The 22813-nt window shown below is 43.1% G+C and overlaps 1 protein-coding gene across 1 annotated transcript in view; it reads left to right on the top strand.

Moving 5' to 3' along the window:
• Positions 1-22813, top strand: part of RSU1 (Ras suppressor protein 1) — a 66253-nt gene that overhangs the window by 2365 nt on the left and 41075 nt on the right. Inside the window, exons 2-7 of the mRNA XM_035129135.3 lie at positions 80-195; positions 3734-3784; positions 17473-17593; positions 19393-19511; positions 21661-21743; positions 22179-22293. Coding sequence (XP_034985026.1) covers positions 87-195; positions 3734-3784; positions 17473-17593; positions 19393-19511; positions 21661-21743; positions 22179-22293 — 598 coding nt within the window. The 5' untranslated portion in view covers positions 80-86. The remainder of the gene's footprint in view (positions 1-79; positions 196-3733; positions 3785-17472; positions 17594-19392; positions 19512-21660; positions 21744-22178; positions 22294-22813) is intronic.

The raw sequence follows: 22813 nt of genomic DNA, 5'->3' as shown, positions 1-22813 counted from the left end.
AGAATGCTACTGTCTTATGTCACTTTCCCATATCTGTCATTCATTCCTGTTCTACTATGTCTCTCTGTTCTGGTTCCAGCTTAACCATGTCCAAATCACTGAAAAAAATTGTGGAGGAGAGTAGGGAGAAGAACATATTGGAGGTGGACATGTGTGATCGAGGGATCTCTAGCATGTTGGACATATCTGGCTTGTGTAAGTATTTCTCTTCTCCCTGCTTGCCCCCATCATGGCTTTCTTGCACTTCCAAGCATAAGGTTGCTTCTATATTCTTGGGTCTGAACACACGTCACAACCACAGAAAATGCTGAAGGGCACATTACTGTAAGAGCCATATATCACCATATATCAGGCACCCCCAAACTGCGGCCCTCCAGATGTTTTGGCCTACAACTCCCATGATCCCTAGCTAACAGGACCAGTGGTCGGGGAAGATGGGAATTGTAGTCCAAACCATCTGGAGGGCCAAAGTTTGGGGATGCCTGCCATATATCTTTGGAAAGAAAGACATTTCGGAAGTCCCCTCAGGTGACAAAACTGAAATCAGAGCCCTGAAATGCTTTTGAGGTGTTATCATCTGAAGATTTCCTGAAAAGGGGCAGCTGTACATTAAATGTAATGTGTGGAGGTCTGATTCACACATAAGTTTGTCCAGATAAATACTCTGTATGCCCTAGAGCAGTGGTGAAACGCTGGTTCACATTTCTGCCATACTGTTCAAACCCAATAATACTCCATGGACTTGTATAGACATTTAGAACTGTTATTTCCCATGTTACATCCAGCATTAATTATATTCACAGTGGGGGGGGAGGGTTATTAAGAAAAATCGTAGAACAAAAATGTATTATTAATGTCACTTAGGAAAATAGCTCAAGGGTCTATAGATACCCAATATATGGTTATGGTCTAAACTGGCATTTGAAACCCCAACATTTCTGAAGCTAAGCCAATCTGTGTCTGGTTAATGCCTTGGTGGTACATAGACGCCAACTTAGGCTCAATGGGACAGAAATGTAAGAAAATAAATACAGTGAGAGCATTTAGGTGACTTTACAAAATTGTGACATCTGAAGGATTGGAGGATAAATTAAATTACAGAATCCTCAGCTTCAAGCTTCTCGTTTTTCATGAGTTGAACACCCACTAGCTTATCTCTTGCTAGTTTCTGAAGCAACCACTGGAAGATCATCAGGAAGTAAGAAGCTGAGGTTTATTTAAAAGAGCTTTTGCACAAACTGTAAAGGGTTGTTCTGAGGGCAAGAGCGTGTCAATTTCTGGATGCAAATAACTTCATATTTTGGAAAACTCTTCTTCTGGCGCCATGGATTAAAAAGACTGTAAAAAAAGATCATATCGGCTGAGACCTTTCTTTAATCTTCTTGTATGATATGTTCTCTGAAGTGAACATAAATTAGTAATGGTTTTGCTGGCAGTAAAGAAATCTGGAGCAACGGAAGTCTCTCTTTTGTGCCTTAGCGACCTCTCCCCTGAATCTTCGGAGACAGGCGGGTGCTCAGTCTATGCTAATCATCTCGTAAATAATTCAGATATGCTGTAACAGGTTTCTTTTTCACGATGTGACATTAGATAAGTAGCAACACCTGTCTCAAGAGTTCCCTTTGTCTGAAACATTAAATTATCCCATCAGAAATTATCATATTGCTTAATAATGTCAAAGATATTTAAGTTATTTATTGGTTTGTAGCTAGGCAGCTTATTAGGCAGATGCCACACTTCAGCTCCCATTGTGGCATTTGGTTAATTAGGCAGTAGTACTTGCTAATGTCTAGGCCACATGGGGAAAGCGTTAACTCTTTCGGCCAGGAGAAAATGAACATTTGTCATTGGAAAGGTCCCATCTATATGCCAAAAGAGGGTTTCTTTAAAAAAGAAAAAAGAAAGCCGTGTACCTGAACATACATCAGGAGTGTACAACCGTCCACAGGGTGTACAGTCAGGGACAAGTGCCCCTTGCCCTCTGGTGAGCATGTTAACTGGCACCACATGAATTTCCACTGCAGTTCTCAAGCAGGTTAAGAAATCAGTGTCAGCAAAACAATACCGCCTTGTACGGTATTGTTCTCCTCAAGCATTGGGAGAAGCACCTACTGTTCCTTATTTCCTCAGTATCTCACACAAATGAGAGAAGACCCTGTCTTTTGCTCAAATTCTCTGCACGCAAGAGGTTTGAGAATGAAATTGGTGGCAACCGAAAATAGAAGTCTTGACTACAAAGCCAAACCAAACATTTGTGGACCCCTGGCAAAATGTATTTGTCCTCAGGAAGGCGGGTGTTTGGCGAGTAAAAGTGTGTTGTATAAAGTGTCATTTCTCCCTTGGAAATTAAAAGGGCGGAAGTATCTGACTGCAATCCTATACATGTCTACTTGGAAGTAAGTCCCATTGGGTGCACAATGGTTATGTTCTACCGCTGCTTTTGGTACAACCCCTGAAAACCAGTTGCTGAGAATCACAAGTGTGGGTACAGAATCACAGTGTGGGTACAACATTGTCTTGGCATTTAAGCCTTATCTTTCTTTAAACTCATTTTCATGTTGTAAGCTACCTTCTTGAATGTGATAGCATATTAACGGCATGTGGATAATGCAATGTGTACAAGCCTTGACTGAAATTAATGGAGATTGAAGCCATTCTCTTGCACAGCTTCCTTCTTTCCATAGTCCCTTGTGCTGGAAATGCTTCTGGTATGTTATTTGTCACCATCTTTTTTCTTTTAGGTGTAATAAATAATAATGGCTTGGTACAAGGATACTAGTGTATGTTGTATGCTTCATGTACAGTGTACCCAAACACTGTAAAAAGTGAATGCATATAAGTCATTTAGGCCACAATCCTAACCTCACTTATCTAGGAGTAATCATGAATTCACTAGGGCTTACTTCTAAGTAGACATGGTTAGGATCGTGCTGCTTGCCTGCAATCCTGTGCACACTTACTTGAGTTTAAGTCCTACTGAGCTCACTGGGATTTGCATGCCTGAAGAAATATGCATTGGCTAGCACTCTTAGAATGTCTGTAAGTTAAACTTAGCCATTCTTCACTGGCCCTGTACATAAATTACTAGGTAATATTTTCAGCTCCCTAGGTAAAGGAAGTTATTTTCAAATTATGACAAGTTGGCATAAACTTCAAACCCCTTTCAAGATCTGTAATAATGTCAACTTTCTATTTTTTCCTGTCTTCTCTGTTTTTGCGAGTCTTACGATGGCAGCATAAGGAATCTTCTGAAATCATCTGCTACTTTCTAAAGCATTGAAAATGAAGCTAGGATGCCATCTTGTGGATCTGGTGACATAGTTTAGCACAGTCCTTCCTTTAAGGGTTTTGCTGTCAAATATCTTCAGTGACATTTCCCCCCCCTTAACTCTCAAAGCTGTCTGTCATTATGCTATGTTTAGTTACAGCAATTAATCACAAAGAAATTGTCAGTTACCAAGAGAATAAGTTTCCTGTAGGATATGAATTGTGACAATGTGGTAATCTTCCCCTTCGTAATAATTTTGTCGAGTTGCCAGTCTAATTCTTTTTTAATGTAATCTCTAGTCCAAAGGGCCATCTTTTGTAACCTGTTAGGCTATACCTTGCTAGGAAGGTATGTGGGTATCTATTTCTACCATTCAGATGCATTCCTGTTGAAGTATGTCTCTCTTCTTCTTCCCCAATGCAATTTTGCCCTGTTTATTCTTTTATTGTCTCTATTCATTTACAGTCACTCTGTCCCATATCACACAGCTGGTCCTCAGTCACAACAAGCTGACGAGTAAGTGCATTTCTATTCCTAAGTATTTTATTTCTTTCCTAAGCACAAATGAACTTGTCTACCGATTCCTTAGATTGCAAGGCCAGTGGCTGTGGTTCATTTTGTGAGAGGGCTGCCGTACGGTCAAGTGGTGCTTCTTGTCTTTCTAGAACCAGCTGCCAAGTCCCTGGTCAAAATTCTGGGCCAAATATATGAAGGGCCAAACTACATATTATGGTCAACGCATAGCGTTTTTTCTTTAAATGCGGGTCTGGGAGAGAGGGTTGCTGGTTGTCACCAGGATAGCAGCTTGTCTGGATGGAGGGTGGAGAGGGTTTGTGTGTGTGCATCCAACTAGCCTGCCTCCAAAGCAAACATTAGATGTAAATCTACCTGCTTTTGTCTCTGACCCTGCTAACTACTGGCCCTCAGAAGGAAGCCCTTGGGCTGAAATGGAATCTCCACCCCTGCCATAACATCGTGTTTTAAGATTGTGAACCTTTTGAGAGGTCTGCTCCACTTCCCGGGGGGGGGGCGGTGTTGCAGACTGGCATCTGGGACCCCCAGTGGCCCAGATTGGAGGTAGAGGGATGCCTCCCACATCACCGAGACTCCTGGCTGCGTCACGCCCGTGCTCCCCCCCCCCCCGGCTGACCAATCAGGCAGCCAGGGGTCATGACCGCATGAGGTTTAAACCACGGCGCTGCCGGGAGGTGACCTCCTTCATTTTAAGAGCCTTTTGAGAGCTCTTATTGGAACTCCCTGTAGCACTGATAAGGGATAGAGCTTTCTCATTGGTAGCATCCCAGCCACTGTTGGTCCACCATGCCTCATTTGCCACTTCTACCCTCTTTTAGAAAATTTGTGGAAACGTTAATCTATGGGATGGCTTCCCCCCCCCCCCCCCGAAATTGATTGAGTTTCCTTGATCTATAAACCCACCCTTAATTGGAATGATCCTATACCATAAAACTTTACTCCTATATATTATAACAGCTGGTCAGGATCTTGTATGCAAATCCTAGGGAAGCTCTCGGAAAATACCAGGTACATCTTTTTGGGGAAACTCTGGGAACAACTAAATATTGTTAAGTTAGCAGCTACATTTAAAGAGAGAGATTTAGAGTTATCAGAGGCTGGAGATCAGTAACTCCATATATGAAGGAAGAACTAGAAATTTTCAAGACAAGGAATAAATAGTATGTATTTGTTGTTGTTGTTGTTGTTTAGTCGTTTAGTTGTGTCCGATTCTTCGTGCCCCATGGACCAGAGCACGCCAGGCATGTATTTATAGGCTCAAATAATTATTCTATGAATGGAGAGCAGGCAGAGTCACTTTTTTAGAAGGAAGAATAAGAGGTTGGTCGTCTTTTTTTTTTTTTTAAAATCCACTTATTTGTTTAAGAAATTGTATTAAATTTTAAAAGCTACTTTGTACCCTATTTTACATCAATGTTATTTTAACATATAGATCAATATTTGCAATGTAAATTATATTGTATAATGAACATTTACAATTGAAGGGTTTTTTAAAAAAACAAAAAATATAATCAACATAAAACATATCAGGCTAAAGCAAACCATGTTAACAATGACCATGAAAGCACTGCTGAAATAGGTCTTAATAATGCAGTAGGCAGTGAACTAAAGTACTACTAATACATTTTTTCATGCATTTTTAAAAAAATGTACAGTGGTACCTCGGTTTATGAACACAATTGGTTCCGGAAGTCTGTTCATAAACCGAAGCGTTCATAAACCGAAGCAAACTTTCCCATTGAAAGTAATGGAAAGTGGATTAATCCGTTCCAGACGCTGAAAAACACCCCCTAAAGCAGCAATTTAACACAATTTTTACTGTCTTTTAACTTAAATTAACTTTTATTTTTTGGTGGCGCTGGGATTGGAGCCAGGCTGCTGGGAGAGAGAAGAGATGGACACGGTCAGGAGCCCCGGAGGCAGCGGAACCCCCCAATCCCCGTCCCTTCGCTTCTCCGCCGCTCTCACCATTGCGAAGGGCGGCTCTGTCGGCTTCTCACAAACTCCCTCAGCCGGCAAGTGTCGCCTCCGTCGTCGTGGCGGCTTCCCCCTCCTCCTCCTCAGGCGACGAGAGAGGGAGCCTCGCTGCCAGCGCCTGAGGAAGAAGAACCCCTAGCATGCGCCTGCCCTGCACAGCGCCTGGCTCAAACCCCTTCCTTTTCCCCATGAGCGGGGAAAGCGCTACCTCCCTGCCGAGCAGGCTCGGGCTTTCCCGCCTTCCTCACCGCGGCGCCGTCTCTTCTCCCGCTCTGAGATGACGGTCGAGGGTCACCGGCGGCGCGGCCATGGTGGGAGGCGAGGGCGCTGAGGCGCGGTGCGGTGCTTGCTACCCATCTGCTTCTTCTGCCGGACCGGTTGCAAGGGGCTGTTGTCGGCGTTCGGGGCAGCCTCCTTTCTCTCGCTGTCTCTGAAACCTCGGAAACCTCGGGTTACTTACTTCCGGGTTAGGATTGTTCGTAAACCGAAAGTTCGTAACCCGAGGTGTTTGTAAACCGAGGTACCACTGTATTTGTATTTAATTTTAAATTGTGGTTTGGAAACTTCTACCCCTTGTAAGCCACCAAGCAAATTGCTGGAGGTTGGGGTAGAGGTTGAATAAATAAAAATAAATGCCTATTCCCCACCAACCTCTTCCAAAAGTCTGAATCTCACTTTTATTATTTGTCACTTTGGACACCCTTGACCTAATCCCTTAAAAAGATACAATTAATTGTCTGAGTAGAGAGTCCTCAAAATGACTTGGAGAAAACAGTGTCGATGACACTTGATATGCCCCACTAAGGTCATATTAGCATCTCTTACTGGTTTTCTGGCATATAAATGAGTGTGCCTGCTTTGCTGTTCTGTTGTTTATAGTAAATATGTCCATTTTCTTAGGCAATAAATATGCATGAATGGTGTCCAGTATTTTCCAGTTAGTAAGTTGTATCCAATGCAAGTTACACTTGGAGTAGACCCACTGAAATCAGTGGGCCTCCCTAACATAGCGACATGCATTTCAAATGGGGTCTACTCTTAGTTGGATACAATTCAGTGTTTCATCCGTCACCCTGCCAAAAACGGCCAGCCCTATATCATTACAGTAAGTCACGATGTCCTGCTTTCGTTCTTTTGCTTTCACATCTCCATTTTTAATGCATTTTTCTTAGCGTGCTTTTCATCTTTCTATCAATAAATCTGCCACATGTAGGCACACTAGTGTCTGCCTCATCCACAGATCAGCAAAGGAGAATATGCTTGTATGCATCTGTCATTGGGGAAAATATGCATGATTTCAAGCTATTAAGACCAAAAGAGAAGGAGGCAGCAGCAAAGGGGGGGGGGGTCACTATAGATTTTAAATGCAAATTCTTCAAATAAGGTTCGGTTTCCTTAAACCTTCGCTTCCTTATCTGCTGTGCTATAATGCTTTTCTGGAGATTTTAGGAGCTGTTGCACATCGAATTATATATCTTTCTGGATATCTGTGGCAATCAACCATGAAATTTGAGGAATTGTTTCAACTAGTTTCTACTTGACCAATAATAGTCCTTTCAGAAAAAGAGAAAGAAAATTAACTCTTTCCTAGATAGGATGGATTGGATCCAATCCAAAGGTATGAATGAGAGCCTAAAGCAACAGGTAACAAACTTACCAAGCAAAGCAAGTAAGCTCATATATTTTTGTTGAAAGGATAATGCAAAGAGGGGGAATATTCTACATCTTGCCTGGGAGCAAGTCCTGCTTACCTCTAAGTAGACATGTGCGGGGTTCCACTGGGTTCCCAAAGTCTGGAGACATCTCAACAAGGTTTTGGAGGCCCTTTAGATATTACTACTGACGATTATGGTTAATTTTAAATTTTTCATTTATTACATTTATATCCCTCCTCAAAATTGCATAAATGGTTCTTCCCCCTCAATTTTTTTTAATAATAATTTTTATTGATTTTTGTAGAAACAAAACATACAAAACATACAAAATAAGCTCAGTCCCTTCATTTTCCCTCCACCCACAAGACCACTTCTGCCACCAGTGATACCCATGGGCATTGCTTCCCCCTCTATTTTTTTATAACAACATCCTGCAAGATAGGTTTGAGTTGAGAGTAAGCTGTACCAACGTGCGAATCTTGGCTAAGGGATTCAGACCTGGTCTGACATGCTATCCGTTGCACCATGCTTGCATTAAGCGTGGTCAGGAATGACTAGTGCAGCAGATCCCTGCTCAGTCCAACAGTTAGCTGCAGAGGTAAGGCAAACAGACTAGGAAAGGCCGGCAGGGTGGCCTTGAAGAGAGACTCTTGACTCGGCTGGTGGAGAAACACATAGTGGGTGGCCCATTTAGAGGGGATTCCAAGCAGGGAGGGAGCAAGGATGGAGGCGTACCAGAAGAAGAATAGAGCAAAGATCTAGGCTCAGAGCAAGTCTTGCCACAATGGGAGGAAGAAAAAGGCAGAAGTTCTGGGGCTAGGCACCCTAGTAGTGAGCGAAGAGGGCAAGGGGCAACTGAGGGAAAGGAGAGGTGGTGGAGGGACTTGATGGTGGAGGGACTAATGGGGAAACAAGGCAGATTAAATAAATTGATCTCAGAGGGCTCTAAACTAATCTGAGTGAACATCTCACCACGTTTTTTCCAAAGGAAAGTGAACCCCTTGGGTCTCTGAAGACCACTGAGATCCATAGTGGGAGAGCAGAAGCTCTTATTATTGGGAACTTGAACGGGCCAAGGACATTGGTAGTTGTAGCACTTTTCAATCACTTCCCACTTTTTCTTCCTCTTCTAGTTGCTGGAAAGAGTTTTCTGAAGATCACTGCTTAGCACAGTGGTGGGGGACCTGCTACTCTCCAGATGTTGGCCTCTAGCTCCCATTAGACCCATCTAGCATAACCAGTGGCCAGGGGTGATGAGAGCTGTAACTCAGCAACATCTGGAGGGTTACATCCACCAGCTGAGCCACATACATATTTCATTTTGCTTCCTTGGAGGCTCACATCTCTGCAGCTTTCTCCATTAGAATTCTGGACCGTCAAGGTCCTATTTTCCTTCTCTTAAACTGTCTTCTATCCAAGAATGACCACCAATATCTTTTGTCAGAGTTCAGCAGTTTTCAAGTTACTCAATGGTCTGCTCCAGCTTTCAATTGGACTAGGTCGTCCTGGTTTCTGGAGGTATGCAGTCGTGTTAGAAGAAGGCCTCTGCCACTTCCCTTTCTTCTCTTCTCACCAGACAGTTTATTAATAAATATATCTGTTTCTTCGTTATTGCCACTCTATCTGTTTCTTGTTAGGAGTGACTCTTTGGTTTGCAACTTTGTTCAGGGTTGTCGTAAACTACCTAGCCTATTACTTTCAACCTGATTGCAAATACTTTTGAGAGGTCACTTTTTGGACCTAATTTATGTGAAAAATTGCTGGTGTTGATGCACATGACATTTTCAGAAGGTTAGTTATTTTTGTTTCCCTCTTTTTTTAAAGAAGTGCTGTTCGTGAAGTGATTTTTTTTCCCTAAGACAGAAGCATTGTCTAACTTGTCCAGTGGAGGTCACTATTGAGATTATTATTATTTCTTTAAAAGCCACTTCGTGAAACTTCAGGAAACTTGTGACTGTCTGCAGGAGTTTATTATTGAATGCTTTTTGTGAGTTATAAGGCAACTTGCAGTTCCATCTTTGATAGACCCTAATTCTATAACCATACCTGTTCTAGGATTTTGCTGGCTTCATTCCGCTCTCTGTCTTCAGATGTTAAGAGCAAGCACTTGTTGGCCAGTTGCGCAGTCTGTTCCACAGTTGTCTGGTTGCTTTGCATTAATATCACAGGTAGGGAACCTGTGGTTCAGAAGCATAGCTGTCAACCCTCCCTTTTTTTTGCGGGAAACTCCCTTATTCCAAGCCACAGCTGTTAACCTCCCCCCCCTTTTTTTTTTTGCTGGAAATTCCCTTATTCCAGCGCCGTTTCCCGCTGCTATCCTGGATTGTTAGATATACTGTAGACTGTCCCTGGGACAGGTGAGGCTGCTGATCCCTTATTTTCAAATCCAAAAGTTGACAGCTATGTAAGGAAGAAGTGGATCCAGGCATTTGAGCAAAACAGGGGAACCTGTGGATGTTATTGGACTCACATCAGCCCCAGCCAGCATGGCCAATGATCAGGGAGGATGGGAGTTGTAGTCCAACAACATCTGGAAGGCTGCAGGTTCCCCATCCCTGATCTATACAATTTCCCCTTTCAGAATTTAGAAACACATACTTGAAAGAGGTTGCAGGTAGAGAAAACACAAGAGGATCATTTTCAGTGGCCACACTCAAACTTTGGAATTTCCTCTCTAGGGACATTTGCCTCATCCCTTCCATGATGGCATCCTGTTGAGGCAGAAAACTTCTCTCTCCCTTTTTAAAGCTGCATTTCATTTGATTGGAATGAATATTTTCTTAAGGAGTGCTGTCTTTGCTTCTGGGGTTGTTCCATCTACTGATTTTTGGCGTGTGATTTTAATGGTATATTTACTTTTTGATGAATTTTCTTGTTTTTAGAAGCCACCTTGAGCAAGCATTGTGCTGGGAATTCAGGATATCAATACTATAAATAAATAAATAGAAGCGGGTACTTAAGTAAAAGTCAGATTTGTTTGTAAGCAGCTCGGATTTTAAACAGCAGTCTCACGCCTGCCCTTCGCAGCTATGTTTAACATGGAGGTATTGAAAACCTTTATACGTTTCAGTTTGCTGTCCAGAATTAGAAATAACAATGGGAAACTCTGCCTGTGTTAACTCTGGAGCCACAAAAAAGCAATATGCACGTTAAGGGATATTGCTTTGCATTGTTCCAAGTTACGTCCCTGGCATTGCCAGTTGAAAGGATCAGTTATGGGGTGGTGAAAAACACTTTAGCCTAAGACTCTGAAGAGCTGCAGCCTTTCTAGGCTAAATTAGCCTACTAGGCTAAATGGTCTGAACTTGTATAAGAAAGCTTCCTATGTTACAGCAATCCTGGGCAGGCCAAGACTGTACAGTGGTGCCTCGCTAGACGAATTTAATTCGTTCCACGGGTCTTTTCTTATAACGAAAAATTCGTCTAGCGAATCCCATAGGAATGCATTGAATTTTTTCAAATTTTTTTTTGCCCATAAAGGTAAAGGTAAAGGACCCCTGACCATTAGGTCCAGTCGTGACCGACTCTGGGGTTGCGTGCTCATCTCGCATTATTGGCCGAGGGAGCCGGCGTATAGCTTCCAGGTCATGTGGCCAGCATGACAAAGCCGCTTCTGGCAAACCAGAGCAGCACATGGAAACACTGTTTACCTTCCCGCTATAGCGGTTCCTATTTACTTGCATTTTGATGTGCTTTCGAACTGCTAGGTTGGCAGGAGCTGGGACCAAGCAACGGGAGCTCACCCCGTCACAGGGATTCGAACTGCTGACCTTCTGATCAGCAAGCCCTAGGCTCAGTGGTTTAACCACAGCGCCACCCATAGGAACGCATTAATTGAATTTCAATGCATTCCTATGGGAAACCGCGATTCGCTAGACGAATTTTTCATAAAACGAATTCGTCTAGCGAGGCAACCTCCACTCGAAAAATCCTTTCGTTAAGCGGAAATTTCATTAAGCAGGGAATTCGTTAAGCGAGGAACCACTGTAGCTGGAAAATATATGATGCATTGGTCTTGCTTCAGCTAGGAAGGTCTGGATGAGATCAGTCCTGAATGGGATGTTGAGAGCTTTCTTGCAGGGCATACTTTAGTTTGAACACAATCAAAATTAATCTAAACATCTTCAGGCAAACAAAAGCCATAGGACTTCCAGACTTAAAAAATAAGAATAAAAATGCTTGTGTAATATGAAGGCTTATAGCTTTAATCCATTTTCCCTCATGTGAATCCTTCCAAGTTAAATGCTCAGATGGTTAAGACGGCTGAAATTTCAATCAAACCCATTCTCAATTATATGAAAATAGAGGCTGGCAATATCTTTGTACAATACTTGTGTCAAGCCATCTTTCATGCATTAAACTAAAAAATGTCCTTTTTTCTGAAGCTTAGAGTAAAATCAATAACCATCTTTTAGTCAGGCCGCATGCTGAAGGGATTTAGAAAATATATAATCTTGTGGGGGGGAGAAGCACATTGCTATGTAAACTGAACATTGGGAAAAGGTTTAATATGAATTTCATTTTGACATTCCAGGTTAATCTGCACACATTGCCTTCATGTTGCTTGAAACATAACCTGCCCCCCTCCCGTGAACTGGTCCCAGGATGATGCGATCTTAGTCTGGTCAATGCATGGATGATGATGATGATGATTTTATTATTTATACCCCAGCCATCTGGCTGGGATGAGAGACCACCTGGGAACCCTGTGCACATCACCCTGAGTCCCAAGATAGAAGAGGGGCAGGATATGTTTGGGTTAAAAAGTAAAGGTAAAGGGACCCCTGACCATTAGGTCCAGTCGTGACCGACTCTGGGGTTGCGGCGCTCATCTCGCGTTATTGGCTGAGGGAGCCGGCGTACAGCTTCCAGGTCATGTGGCCAGCATGACAAAGCCGCTTCTGGCGAACCAGAGCAGCACACGGAAACGCCGTTTAACTTCCCGCTGTAGCGGTACCTATTTATCTACTTGCACTTTGACGTGCTTTCGAACTGCTAGGTTGGCAGGAGCTGGAACCGAGCAATGGGAGCTCACCCCATTGCGGGGATTTGAACCGCCAACCTTCTGATCGGCAAGCCCTAGTTGGCTCTGTGGCTTAACCCACAGCGCCACCCGCGCCCCTAGTTAAAAAGTAGGTGCCACCTATTTCTCCTAAAAGAATCGAGGTGGTTAAGAAATAGTAATAAAAGTTAAACAAAGCAAACATAATCCCTGAATTCTAGTATATACTCTGATTTTTTAAAAATTAGCACTGTCCAACCCATTTAACAAATCCTGGCAGCACAAAAATAGCATAAACTGCCAAAAACTGCATCAATAACAAAAGCCACGTCGTCAGCAACCACCTGAAGCAATGTGGTTCTCAAAAGAGTATATAGGAGAACATGGCAAGTGTGGCAGGAAGATTCGAGGGCAATCAATATTATATTTTGGGAATAATCATGTTCTTATGTAGCTGCATTGTTTTATAATTTCTGGGTGTCCCTCGATCATATTACAACGTAGCTGTGTTCAGCTATGTTCAAAATCAAGCACTGCTAGGATTTGTTCCTTTTTGTTTTCTAACTTATTTCTCATTGATAAAAGCGGTGTGGCATGAGCAAATTTATTCTGAAAGTGCGTCCGAGAGAAAAAGTTTGAGAACCATTGCAATAGAGTAATGAGGACCTAAAAAACCCTGCTCAGAAAGGCATTCCAAAGGGTAGGGGCCACAACATAAAAGGCCCTGCCTATAATTGACACCAGTCTTCCTTCCTGGCTTCCGGGGATTTGAAGCAGAGCCTCAGGTGACGTTTTCATTTCTGATTTGTTTATTAATTAATGAACTAATGATGGGAAGGTTAGTAAATTTCACAGGTGGTTGAGGGGGTGGTGACAAAACAATATCTAGGACACAGCTTCATGTGCCTGAGATAAGGCCAGGGGGATGTATCAGAACAGTAAGGAAATAGATGGTAAAAAAAAAACTGATTGTCATCAGAGGGGTTATCTAAGACTTTGAAAGCTTAACAATGCAAACTGCCATCAGCATTGGCTGGGGCTAATGGGAGTTGTATTCCAGCAATATCTGAAGGTGTTGAATACCCCTGCTGCAGCTCTAATCCAGGATGCATTCAGATCTTCAGTTATTTTCCAGAAGATGCAGCTTTTATTTGAAAGACTTTGTCATAAAATGTTGTCCCTCGCACCAAAGTGGCTTGAGGAGGAATGTTCCATTCAGCACAGAGTCTGCATAACCTAGCTTTAATTCACATTTAGCATCGTTTGTCCTCTTAAATTGCACTGATTTAGTGAGGAGAGTAAAATAATCTCTCATCCTGTCAAAACGGCCAGTACCCACAGAACAGGGTTTAATTGCATTAGGGAGCTGCAACTGTGTGCAGTTTGGGGATGTGGGGTTGCTGGGGGGGCATCCTTGGCTCAAATCCTTTTGCTTGCTTTCCCTGTGTTCATAGTGCACACTGTTCACCCAGCCTTTCCCTGAGGATTGTTCCGGCTACGTGGACATAACACTTCTCTCTCTACTAGTCAAAGGGGTAGCTGCTAGGCGGGCAGCCTGCTGTAGTCACTTAGGCTTCTGCACAATCTAGAACCCTGCGCAGTCGGCATAGCCAATGGATGGAAATTTTATTTAACCACCATGAGGTAGGCTGCAGATTCACCAATGTATAACTATGGGGAATAATTTCGAAATGGTTTCAGTATTGAATGAAGGTGTCAAGAGACAATAGAGTGCGCCTCCAGGGGTGAAGTCAAGCTTCTGCATTAGCAGCACCGAAGTGACCACCCTGGGGCGCAGGCCTAGGCAGAAGGCAGTTTCTGCACATGCTGTAGAGGGAAGTGAGGAGCAGGTGGGGCTCATCAACCTGGGAAGGTAACCCATCTAACAGAAGGAAAACTTCAGTCTTAGACCTCTGCTGCCTTGCGGGATATCTCCGAGAGAGAAAAAGTCTTAAGGTGCAAACCCTACACAAATCCGGAGTGCATTCCCTAAGGCACTTGGATGGCACCTTGTACACCTCCTTCCGGCAGCCAAGCTGGTGCCAAACATACTGCTTTGTTATCCTTTGGGCCACATCAGCAAGGCCAGGGTGTGTGTGTGTCTTGTCACCTGGGCAGCCCAGGACCTCCATACACACTGAAGGAAGTAATCTAGATTCAGACAGGAAGCCGTGTTGGTCTGACGCAGTAAAAAAAAAAAAGTCCAGTAGCACCTTAGAGAGCAACTAAGTTTGTTCTAGGTATAAGCTTTCGTGTGCATGCACACTTCTTCAGGTACAGTGGTCCCTCGACTTACGAAGTACTTGACTTACGAAATTTCAAGTTACGAATGAAAAAAAAGGTCGCATGCTTACATTTTTCCGACATCCGACATCCGAAAGGAAAACCGTTGCGGTTTAGATGGGGTTTTCTCGACTTATGAATTTTAGATGCGGTTTACTCGACTTACAAATTTTTCCGTTTCCAATGAACTCCTAAGGGAAAATGCTTTTTTCGACTTACAAACTTGTCGACCTACAAATGTGCATTCGGGACAGATTAAATTCATACCGTAAGTCGAGGGACCACTGTACACTGAAACCAGTGTATCTGAAGAATATACACTGTATGCACACGAAAGCTTATACCTAGAACAAATTTAGTTGCTCTCTAAGGTGCTACTGGACTATTTTTTAGTTTTTAATTTTGAAGGAAGTAATGATAAGAAAAACCTAGGAAATGAAGGGCTCATACTCTACTGTGTAAATATTTGTTTCATTGGGTTTAATGGGATGGGGAGTGATGCCTATGTTATGAGATATTCCCTAGATGATAGTTTTGCAAATTATTTGGCTGTATATGTTGTTCAATCTGCTATCTACATTGCTGTTAGACATCCAGATCCATTATCCAGATAATCTGAAACACAAGGATGCAAACCAATTATTTCTATAGACTTCGTTGTGTCTGAATGGGCATAAAGTTTAGGAATTCAGTTTAACTGGAATATGGATCATGTTGAAATTGTGTCCTCGGGTGATAATACAGTGGAAAGCTTGAATGGATACAATCCCCCAAAACATGTAAACATTATTTGCTTGCTTAGATTTCGCCTTAATAGCTCACATGAAAATTAAACCCATATAGAGTTTTAATCTTTATCTGGGTAGTAGTATTCATATCATGCAACTGTATTTTTTTCATATTTCTAGGTAGTATCAGCACATTGATCTGTTGCTAATCTGATGTAACCTTGTGTGTGTGTGTGTGTGTGTGTGTGTGTGTATTGATCACAGCATTTACCTCCTGGGACGCGAATCAAAAAATGGCCCGGCTGAACAACTCATTATTTAAAGTTGAGCTTTAATTGTTACAATTTAACTGAATTTTAAATGAATGTCTCCTTGGGATAATAGGTTATTTAAACAGCAATCCAAATGGGCTATTTTATTTGGAATGCTTTTTTTTGCTTCTATTTTATTCATGATGGAGCCAAATAAAAATGTTATTTAGGGCATCCATATGATCAATTTATAGCATATAGATGTGCGCTTCTTGTTGTTCCCTGTGGGAATCCAGGTGTATTTTGAGACTGTGTTTTTGATGCAAGAATACCCACGCTCAATCTGCAGATTTACATAGTTTTCCTTCCAATTTCCCTGCCCATCAATGACAATTGTTAATGGCGTATGGAGTATGGCTTTGCAATTGACACAGGCAGCAGTTGGATAGTAAACACATCTTCACTGGTAAGAAGGGACAAAATGGTATTCAGAATGTTCCAAGATTTTCCATCTTTCATTCAAAGAAGGAAAACGGGGGATTCTAATTCCTGCTTGAGAATGTGTGGACACTGCCTGGTGGTGAAGTAGTGATGGCCACCGACTTGGAGGACCTCGGAAGAGGAATTTGGAGGATAAGACCATCAATGGCTACTAGCATGATAGTTATGTTCTGCTTCCACTCTATGCCAGTTTTGTGGAATCACAAGCAGGGAGAGTGCTGCTGTATTCACGTCCTTTGTTAAAGGCTTCCCATAGGCCATTGTGATGGTCCATTGGCTTGATCCAAAGACTCTTCTTATGTTATTACGATGAATCCAGGGCACAACTTTCTAGGAAACATGTTACCTGCTCAAAAAACAGCAACCTATGCACAGCACATGTATCTTGGAGTACCTGCACCAGTGACCCCCCCCCCAGCCTGACATACCGTAGCTCCCTTGCATGTGTTATGACCCTCTGGAACACAGATGTAACTTCAGCAAGCTTGCTTGATTGCCATGCAATGCATGAAGGTGGCACAGGGTGCAACGAGCTAAGCCTTACAGTGGCCAGGGTGTTGGGGTTTCAATATTTTGAACAATTAGTAGTTTCATAAATTTTATTAAAATAAATAATGTTTTCTGCTGACCTCTGCTGGTCCCTTCCCTCCACTGCATCACTTAACATTCCTTCTGCCAGGTTGCAGATATGTGCATATTTAGTTACATACAAATATGGGGTGTGATCTAATGGACGCCCTTGTGTCTGTGGGAGGGATTTTGATCCCCCCAACACCCTCCAAAAGTGTGTTCCATGGAGTTTGGGGGTCCTTCACATCAGGGTGGGAGATGGCATGGGGATGGGCCGCACAGGGAGGGAGGACTTGGCAAAAATCACCTCCCATCCTCTTCCATCAGTGAAGGCACCTGCTGGATCAAGAACCCTTCTGTTACTGGAAGGGCACCAATTGGATTCCACCCATAAGAGTGGCTATTTCTAGGTGAAGCAAAGGTCCTGTTTAGTCCAGTCATTCTCTTGCCCAATGGTCTGCAAGGTGTCTTTGGGAAAGCAGGTCAGTAGCAGCCAACCCTTGTTATCTTTCTCCATCACCTTGCAACCAGTGGTATATTACTGTCTTTTTAATAGATGCCTGCCAATGAATATTAGATAAGTTGTCATGCATGAATTTTCTGGACCTTGTTAAAGACAGTATTTCTGGTCCATATATGGAAGGGTGGCATTTTTCATGCTGTTGTTGTTGTTGTTTTGAGAGACTTATGCTTCTCTTTACAGCTGTGCCTGCAAACATTGCAGACCTCCGGAATTTAGAAGTACTCAACTTTTTCAACAATCAGATCGAGGAGCTGCCAATTCAGATTAGCAGCCTTCAGAAGCTGAAGCACTTGAACCTGGGGTGCGTATCCGTCCTGATCAGTGGCTTGGATGCTTAATAATAATAATAATAATAATAATAATAATAATAATAATAATTTATTATTTGTACCCCGCCCATCTGGCCGGGTCCCCCGCCGCCACTCTGGGCGGCTTCCAACACACATTAAAATAAGACAGGCATGGGCCAAATGTGGCCCTCCAGGGCTTTCGACCCAGCCCTTCCCCCAGCTACATCCCTCAGTGGCCCTTCTTCACCTCTCCAGTGGGTTTGCCTGGCTAGAATGAGTTCTTGAACTCTTTTGATGCCTCTTGGTTGCCTGGATTTGGGGGAGAGGGAGAGAGATACCGTATTTTTCCGTGTATAACCTGCCCCCTATTTTAGACCCTATTTTTAGAGACTCCAGCTTAATAAAATTGGGGGGGGGGATTTCCCAGAGTTGCTGAGCTTTTTTTATGGGGGGTAAGGAAACTCACTCACCAAAAGAACCCACCAATCGTCTGTCCCCTCACCAGCAGAAGCCAGCAATCGCCCACCCAATTGCTGCAGCAACGAGAGGTTGCCAAAAATCGCTCACCCCAAAAATGCTGCCTATCATATGTCCACTCACCGGCAGAAGCCATCAATTGCCCGCCCAACTGCCGCAGCGACAGCAAATCAACGCCAACCCTTTTCACAGCCACCAAGAACATGAACAATAGCCGCTGGCAGTCTCTGGCTAGCTAAATCAACCAATCACACATCACCAATATGCCCTGACTGTGTATAAGACATTTTTTTAACTTACTTTTTAAAGGAAAAACCTCGTCTTATACACAGAAAAGTACGGTATTTGTACAGAAACTAGCCAGTTGTACCAAGGCAAAATTCTCAGAATGGTTTACCAATCAACCTCTCTTCCCAGGGAACTGTCTATTGAGCCTTCATCCTGATTTGCTTGCAGAGATATTAGACGACACTGGTTATTTAAGCAGCATTCATTCTGATTTGTTTGCTGGGAGGTGAGATGGTGTTGCACTAAAGAAACTGTTGCCCTACACTTTCCAGTGCGTTTCTCCATTACTTCCTTTATTGGAAAAAAGGCAAATGTTTTGGAGAAGCATATCTGTTGCACATGATTTTCCAATCAACTGTAATTGCACAGCCTAAATTTCCCAGTATGTGATTGAATCCCACCCAAAATAGCAACAGTCTGGAAGCACCGTTTCCCTTTTTAAAGGACATTTCCTTAGCCATTGTGAGTTTTTAATGTGGCTGTTTTTGTTTCCTTGTGTTATTGGTGGGTTTTTTCCCTTTTTATGGGCTTTTAGATTATGTTATGTTGGTGTGTCACCTTATGCAGCATCCAAAGCAAATATACAAGAGGGAATGTGTTCAGTAAAGTCTAAAATGGCTTAACAGAGAGAAACAAGCGATATAGGCAACTCCTCATTTATGCCGGAGTTACGTTCCAAGGCACTGCACGTTTAAGTGAAATCGTGTATATTGGGAATGCCGCTGAAAAAGCCTGCAAACATCCTCCAAACCTCCTTGCTCAAACTCCAACTCTCAACAGGCCTCAAAGGAGCAAGAGCTCCTGGGATTGCACTTGCAAAAGCTTGTGGGATTGCTCGGCGCTGTTTCTGCAGCATTTTTGCGCTCTTTTGTGGCTGCTTTTGCCCCCTTTTATGCCACTTCTGGGTTTGCGGTGATGCCCGTGTGTGCAGTCGTGTGTTCCTTGAACACATGTAAATGAGCAGTTGCCTGCATATACTAAATAAAATAACATGTTTGCTTTCATATCCCAAATAATATCTTACATATCCTTCTCTTAACATTAGGATGAACAGGCTTAACTCCTTGCCACGAGGATTTGGCTCCTTGCCAGCTCTGGAGGTTCTTGATTTGACTTACAATAACTTAAACGAAAATTCCCTTCCCGGAAACTTCTTCTATCTAAGTAAGAAACTTTTTTTAAAAAAAAAATGTGTTAAATCATCCTGAAAAGTTGCTTTGCTTTCTGCAGGTAAAATTTATTTGAGGGAGGCTGAACTCTAAAAAAAGAATATTAGAGATATATGCCTCCTTCTATGAGCCGCCTTGAATATTTCTGCATAGCTCGGCAATCTGTACCTTTTGATCTACAGTCACCTGATCTCGGTGGGAGTAAGTGGACGGCTAGGAGTGTTGTATGAGCTACCGCCTTGGTCATATTTTCTTGAATTTTATTCCATTTCATACTGAGCTAAAACTTCGGCAAGTGCTGGAACAGTTAAGAAGGTCACCATGCGAGCGACGAAATGCAAGCCACCACGTTGTTATCTGTTTTCCACGAACAATTCTTTATCAGTCCTAGGTTCAGCGTGCAGCGCCTTTGGCAAATATAGAGCTTCCTGGCTGCTGATGCTTGCCCTAGACCAGCTAGGCCAGTTAATTCCCCCCCCTTTCTACCTGCCAAGATGCCTGCAGCAAATAAATGAGCCATCCTTTCCTTTTAATCCAGGGGTAGCCCTCCAGATGTTGTTGGGCTGCAACTCCCATCAGACCCAGCCAACACGGTAAAAAGTCAGGGTTGATGGGAGTTGTAGTTGAACAGCTTCTGAAGGCCAACCTGCTGGCTGTCCCTGTTTTAATCCCTCTCATGAGACTCTAACATGGTGCCACACTGGAGCAGAGGTGCCAAGATGAGTAAAATATGGGGGGGCAGGCAAGCCTCAACCTGCATAATCAATCACATGATGCAACACACACACACACACACACCAACCATTTGGATGGCAATACTCCTCAACTTTAGGGGGACAAGTCCCCTCGGCCCCTAGAAGTTGGCTCCTATGGGGTAGGCAACCTCTGGCCCCCTGGGCCAAATTTGACCCACCGGGCCATTTCCCCCAAACCACAGTCACCTTCTCCATATCATATGTGATACCAGCTGTGGGGCAGGTAGAGGCACATCTAGATTGGCAGAAAGCAAGATTAAATAAACATCGGCATCAGATGCTGTGCAGGGAACTCACCCAACCCCCAGTCCTTGGGGGCTAACTAAACACACACACCCGGTTAACATTAGCCCACAGCGGGGAGATAAAGATTTGGCCCATCAGGTCGAAAAGGTTCCCCACCCCGGAACTAGACCTATTGACATTAATGGCCTCTGTGGCGTTCGTGTTTGATCTGCAACTGAGCGATGCAATTTTGGTCCAGCTTTGGAGGCTGTGTCTCCATCAAATGCATCTTTCCATGGTGAAATGGCTGCTTTTCCTTCGGTGTCCTTATGTTCAGTGTTGGGATGGGTGTGGTGTGTACTAAGCCATCTGGGAGCCATGAAAATGTAATTAACTAAAATGAAACCAAGTTATCCTTCCCCCCCCATCCCCACTTCCCCCAAATTTGCTATCATTTCTTGAAAGGAATAAAGCAGGAATAGACAAAGCTCACTGGTCCAGGTATCTGCTTTCTATGCAGAAGATCACAGGTTCAATCCTCAGCATCTCCCAGTAGGGCTGGGAAACGATTCTCTGTCTGAAAACCAGGCAAGTAGCTTCGAGTCAGTATAGGCAGTCCTGAGCTTGGAGGACCCAATGCTTTATGTTGGTATAAGGCAGCTTCTTAGGTTCCAGATCTGTACAAAATGAATTCTTGTATTTGCCGTGTTTGTACTCCAGCCCGATCTAAAATGACTTCTCAGCTATTCTCTGCAGACATCTACGAGAGGCAGAGGGTGAAGCCTATCGGGAGCTTTTGAGGGTGGGTTGTACATGCAAATTTCGATAATGACTAGGAATTGGAAGTTAATAAGCTGTGATGGCTTCTGTCCTGGCAGGCTCCCATTGAAACGGTGTGCCGTGGCCTGCCAGAGCCTAATGTTATAGGAATTGTTAATTGTGTCAGTCCTTTTGGATATAGATGTTTTCCTGAGCAGACCCAACAGTACAATAAGCCAGTAAATCTAAGTTTGACCTGCTTGTTATTATGGTGAGCTTTGGGTATGTCAAAGGCTTTTCACCAAGTCAGGGTTATTAATCAAAGCTGACACTTTTTTATTGATCAGGCCTCAAATGGTTTGGGTTGTATGCCACCCTGTTTATATATTGCTGTTTAATTTGCAGCCACCCTGCGTGCACTCTATCTAAGTGACAACGATTTTGAAATCCTGCCACCAGATATTGGGAAGCTCACAAAGTTGCAGATAGTAAGTAATTTATCTAAATTCTTGGAAAAAAAATCAATTCGCTTTTGCGGCCCTTGTAAGAGTAGAATCAAGTCAATTTGCAGGAGAGCGGTGGGGGCTTTGAAGAAACGGGCCTCCTATTCTTGGCGTTGCCTATTGTTAATCAGCAGACACTTGTAACTAAATTGGAGGAATTGAATGTTTAGGGCGGGGTGAAGTGTCAGAAAGAAGGAAAGAAAGAAAGAAAGAAAGAAAGAAAGAAAGAAAGAAAGAAAGAAAGAAAGAAAGAAAGAAAGGACTTTGCAGTATAAAATATTTATTTATGGCTGATATTGACATAAACATCTGCTTCCTATCAACTGAGAATTGTTCTGACAACACTGTGTGCCTGTCTGTGTCTCTCCCACTCAATATCTCTCTCTCTCTTTCTCTCTTTCTCTTTCTTTTTTCTTAAAGCTTAGCCTTAGGGATAATGACCTGATATCCCTCCCTAAAGAAATTGGTGAACTCACTCAGCTTAAAGAACTTCATATCCAGGGCAACCGCCTTACAGTGCTGCCTCCTGAGCTAGGTAAGACTTGGACATTGCTGCTATAAGGATGCCTGAGAAAGCCTACTTGAACACAGCCCTTCATTTTGGTAACCAAACTTAGCCATTAGCATCTTTAAAACTAGCAAGCCCAGCAAATACTTAAGGAACATTTCTGACCATGGGAGGCAAAGATTCCTGCCACAGCTAAACTTAATATTGTCACACCTGGCAATAGTGGCATTTGGTATTGTATTTAACGTGTTATATATAAAGCAACATGTCAACATCATTTTGTTTGTTTGTTTACACTGCATGGCTTTTTCAAAGTATTAACTCAGCATAGAATTGTAGAGTTGGAAGGGATCTCGGGGGTCATCGAGTCCGACCCCTTTGCAATGCAGGAATCTCCCACACAGGGTCTCCCATCCAATTTGAAACCATACGGGACTCTGCTTAGCTTAGCAAATGTGCTCACAGTTTTATTGATGCACCACTAGGAGAACTAATGATGGTCTACATCATTTTGTGCTATAATCTAGGGCTGTGAATGAGTAACTCT

This window comes from Zootoca vivipara, chromosome 11, assembly GCF_965207765.1.
Source record: "Zootoca vivipara chromosome 11, rZooViv2.hap1.1, whole genome shotgun sequence".
NCBI classification, from domain to species: Eukaryota; Metazoa; Chordata; class Lepidosauria; order Squamata; family Lacertidae; genus Zootoca; species Zootoca vivipara.
The sequence above is the reverse complement of the archived record's forward strand: the minus strand, read 5'-3'. Positions and strand labels throughout refer to the sequence as shown.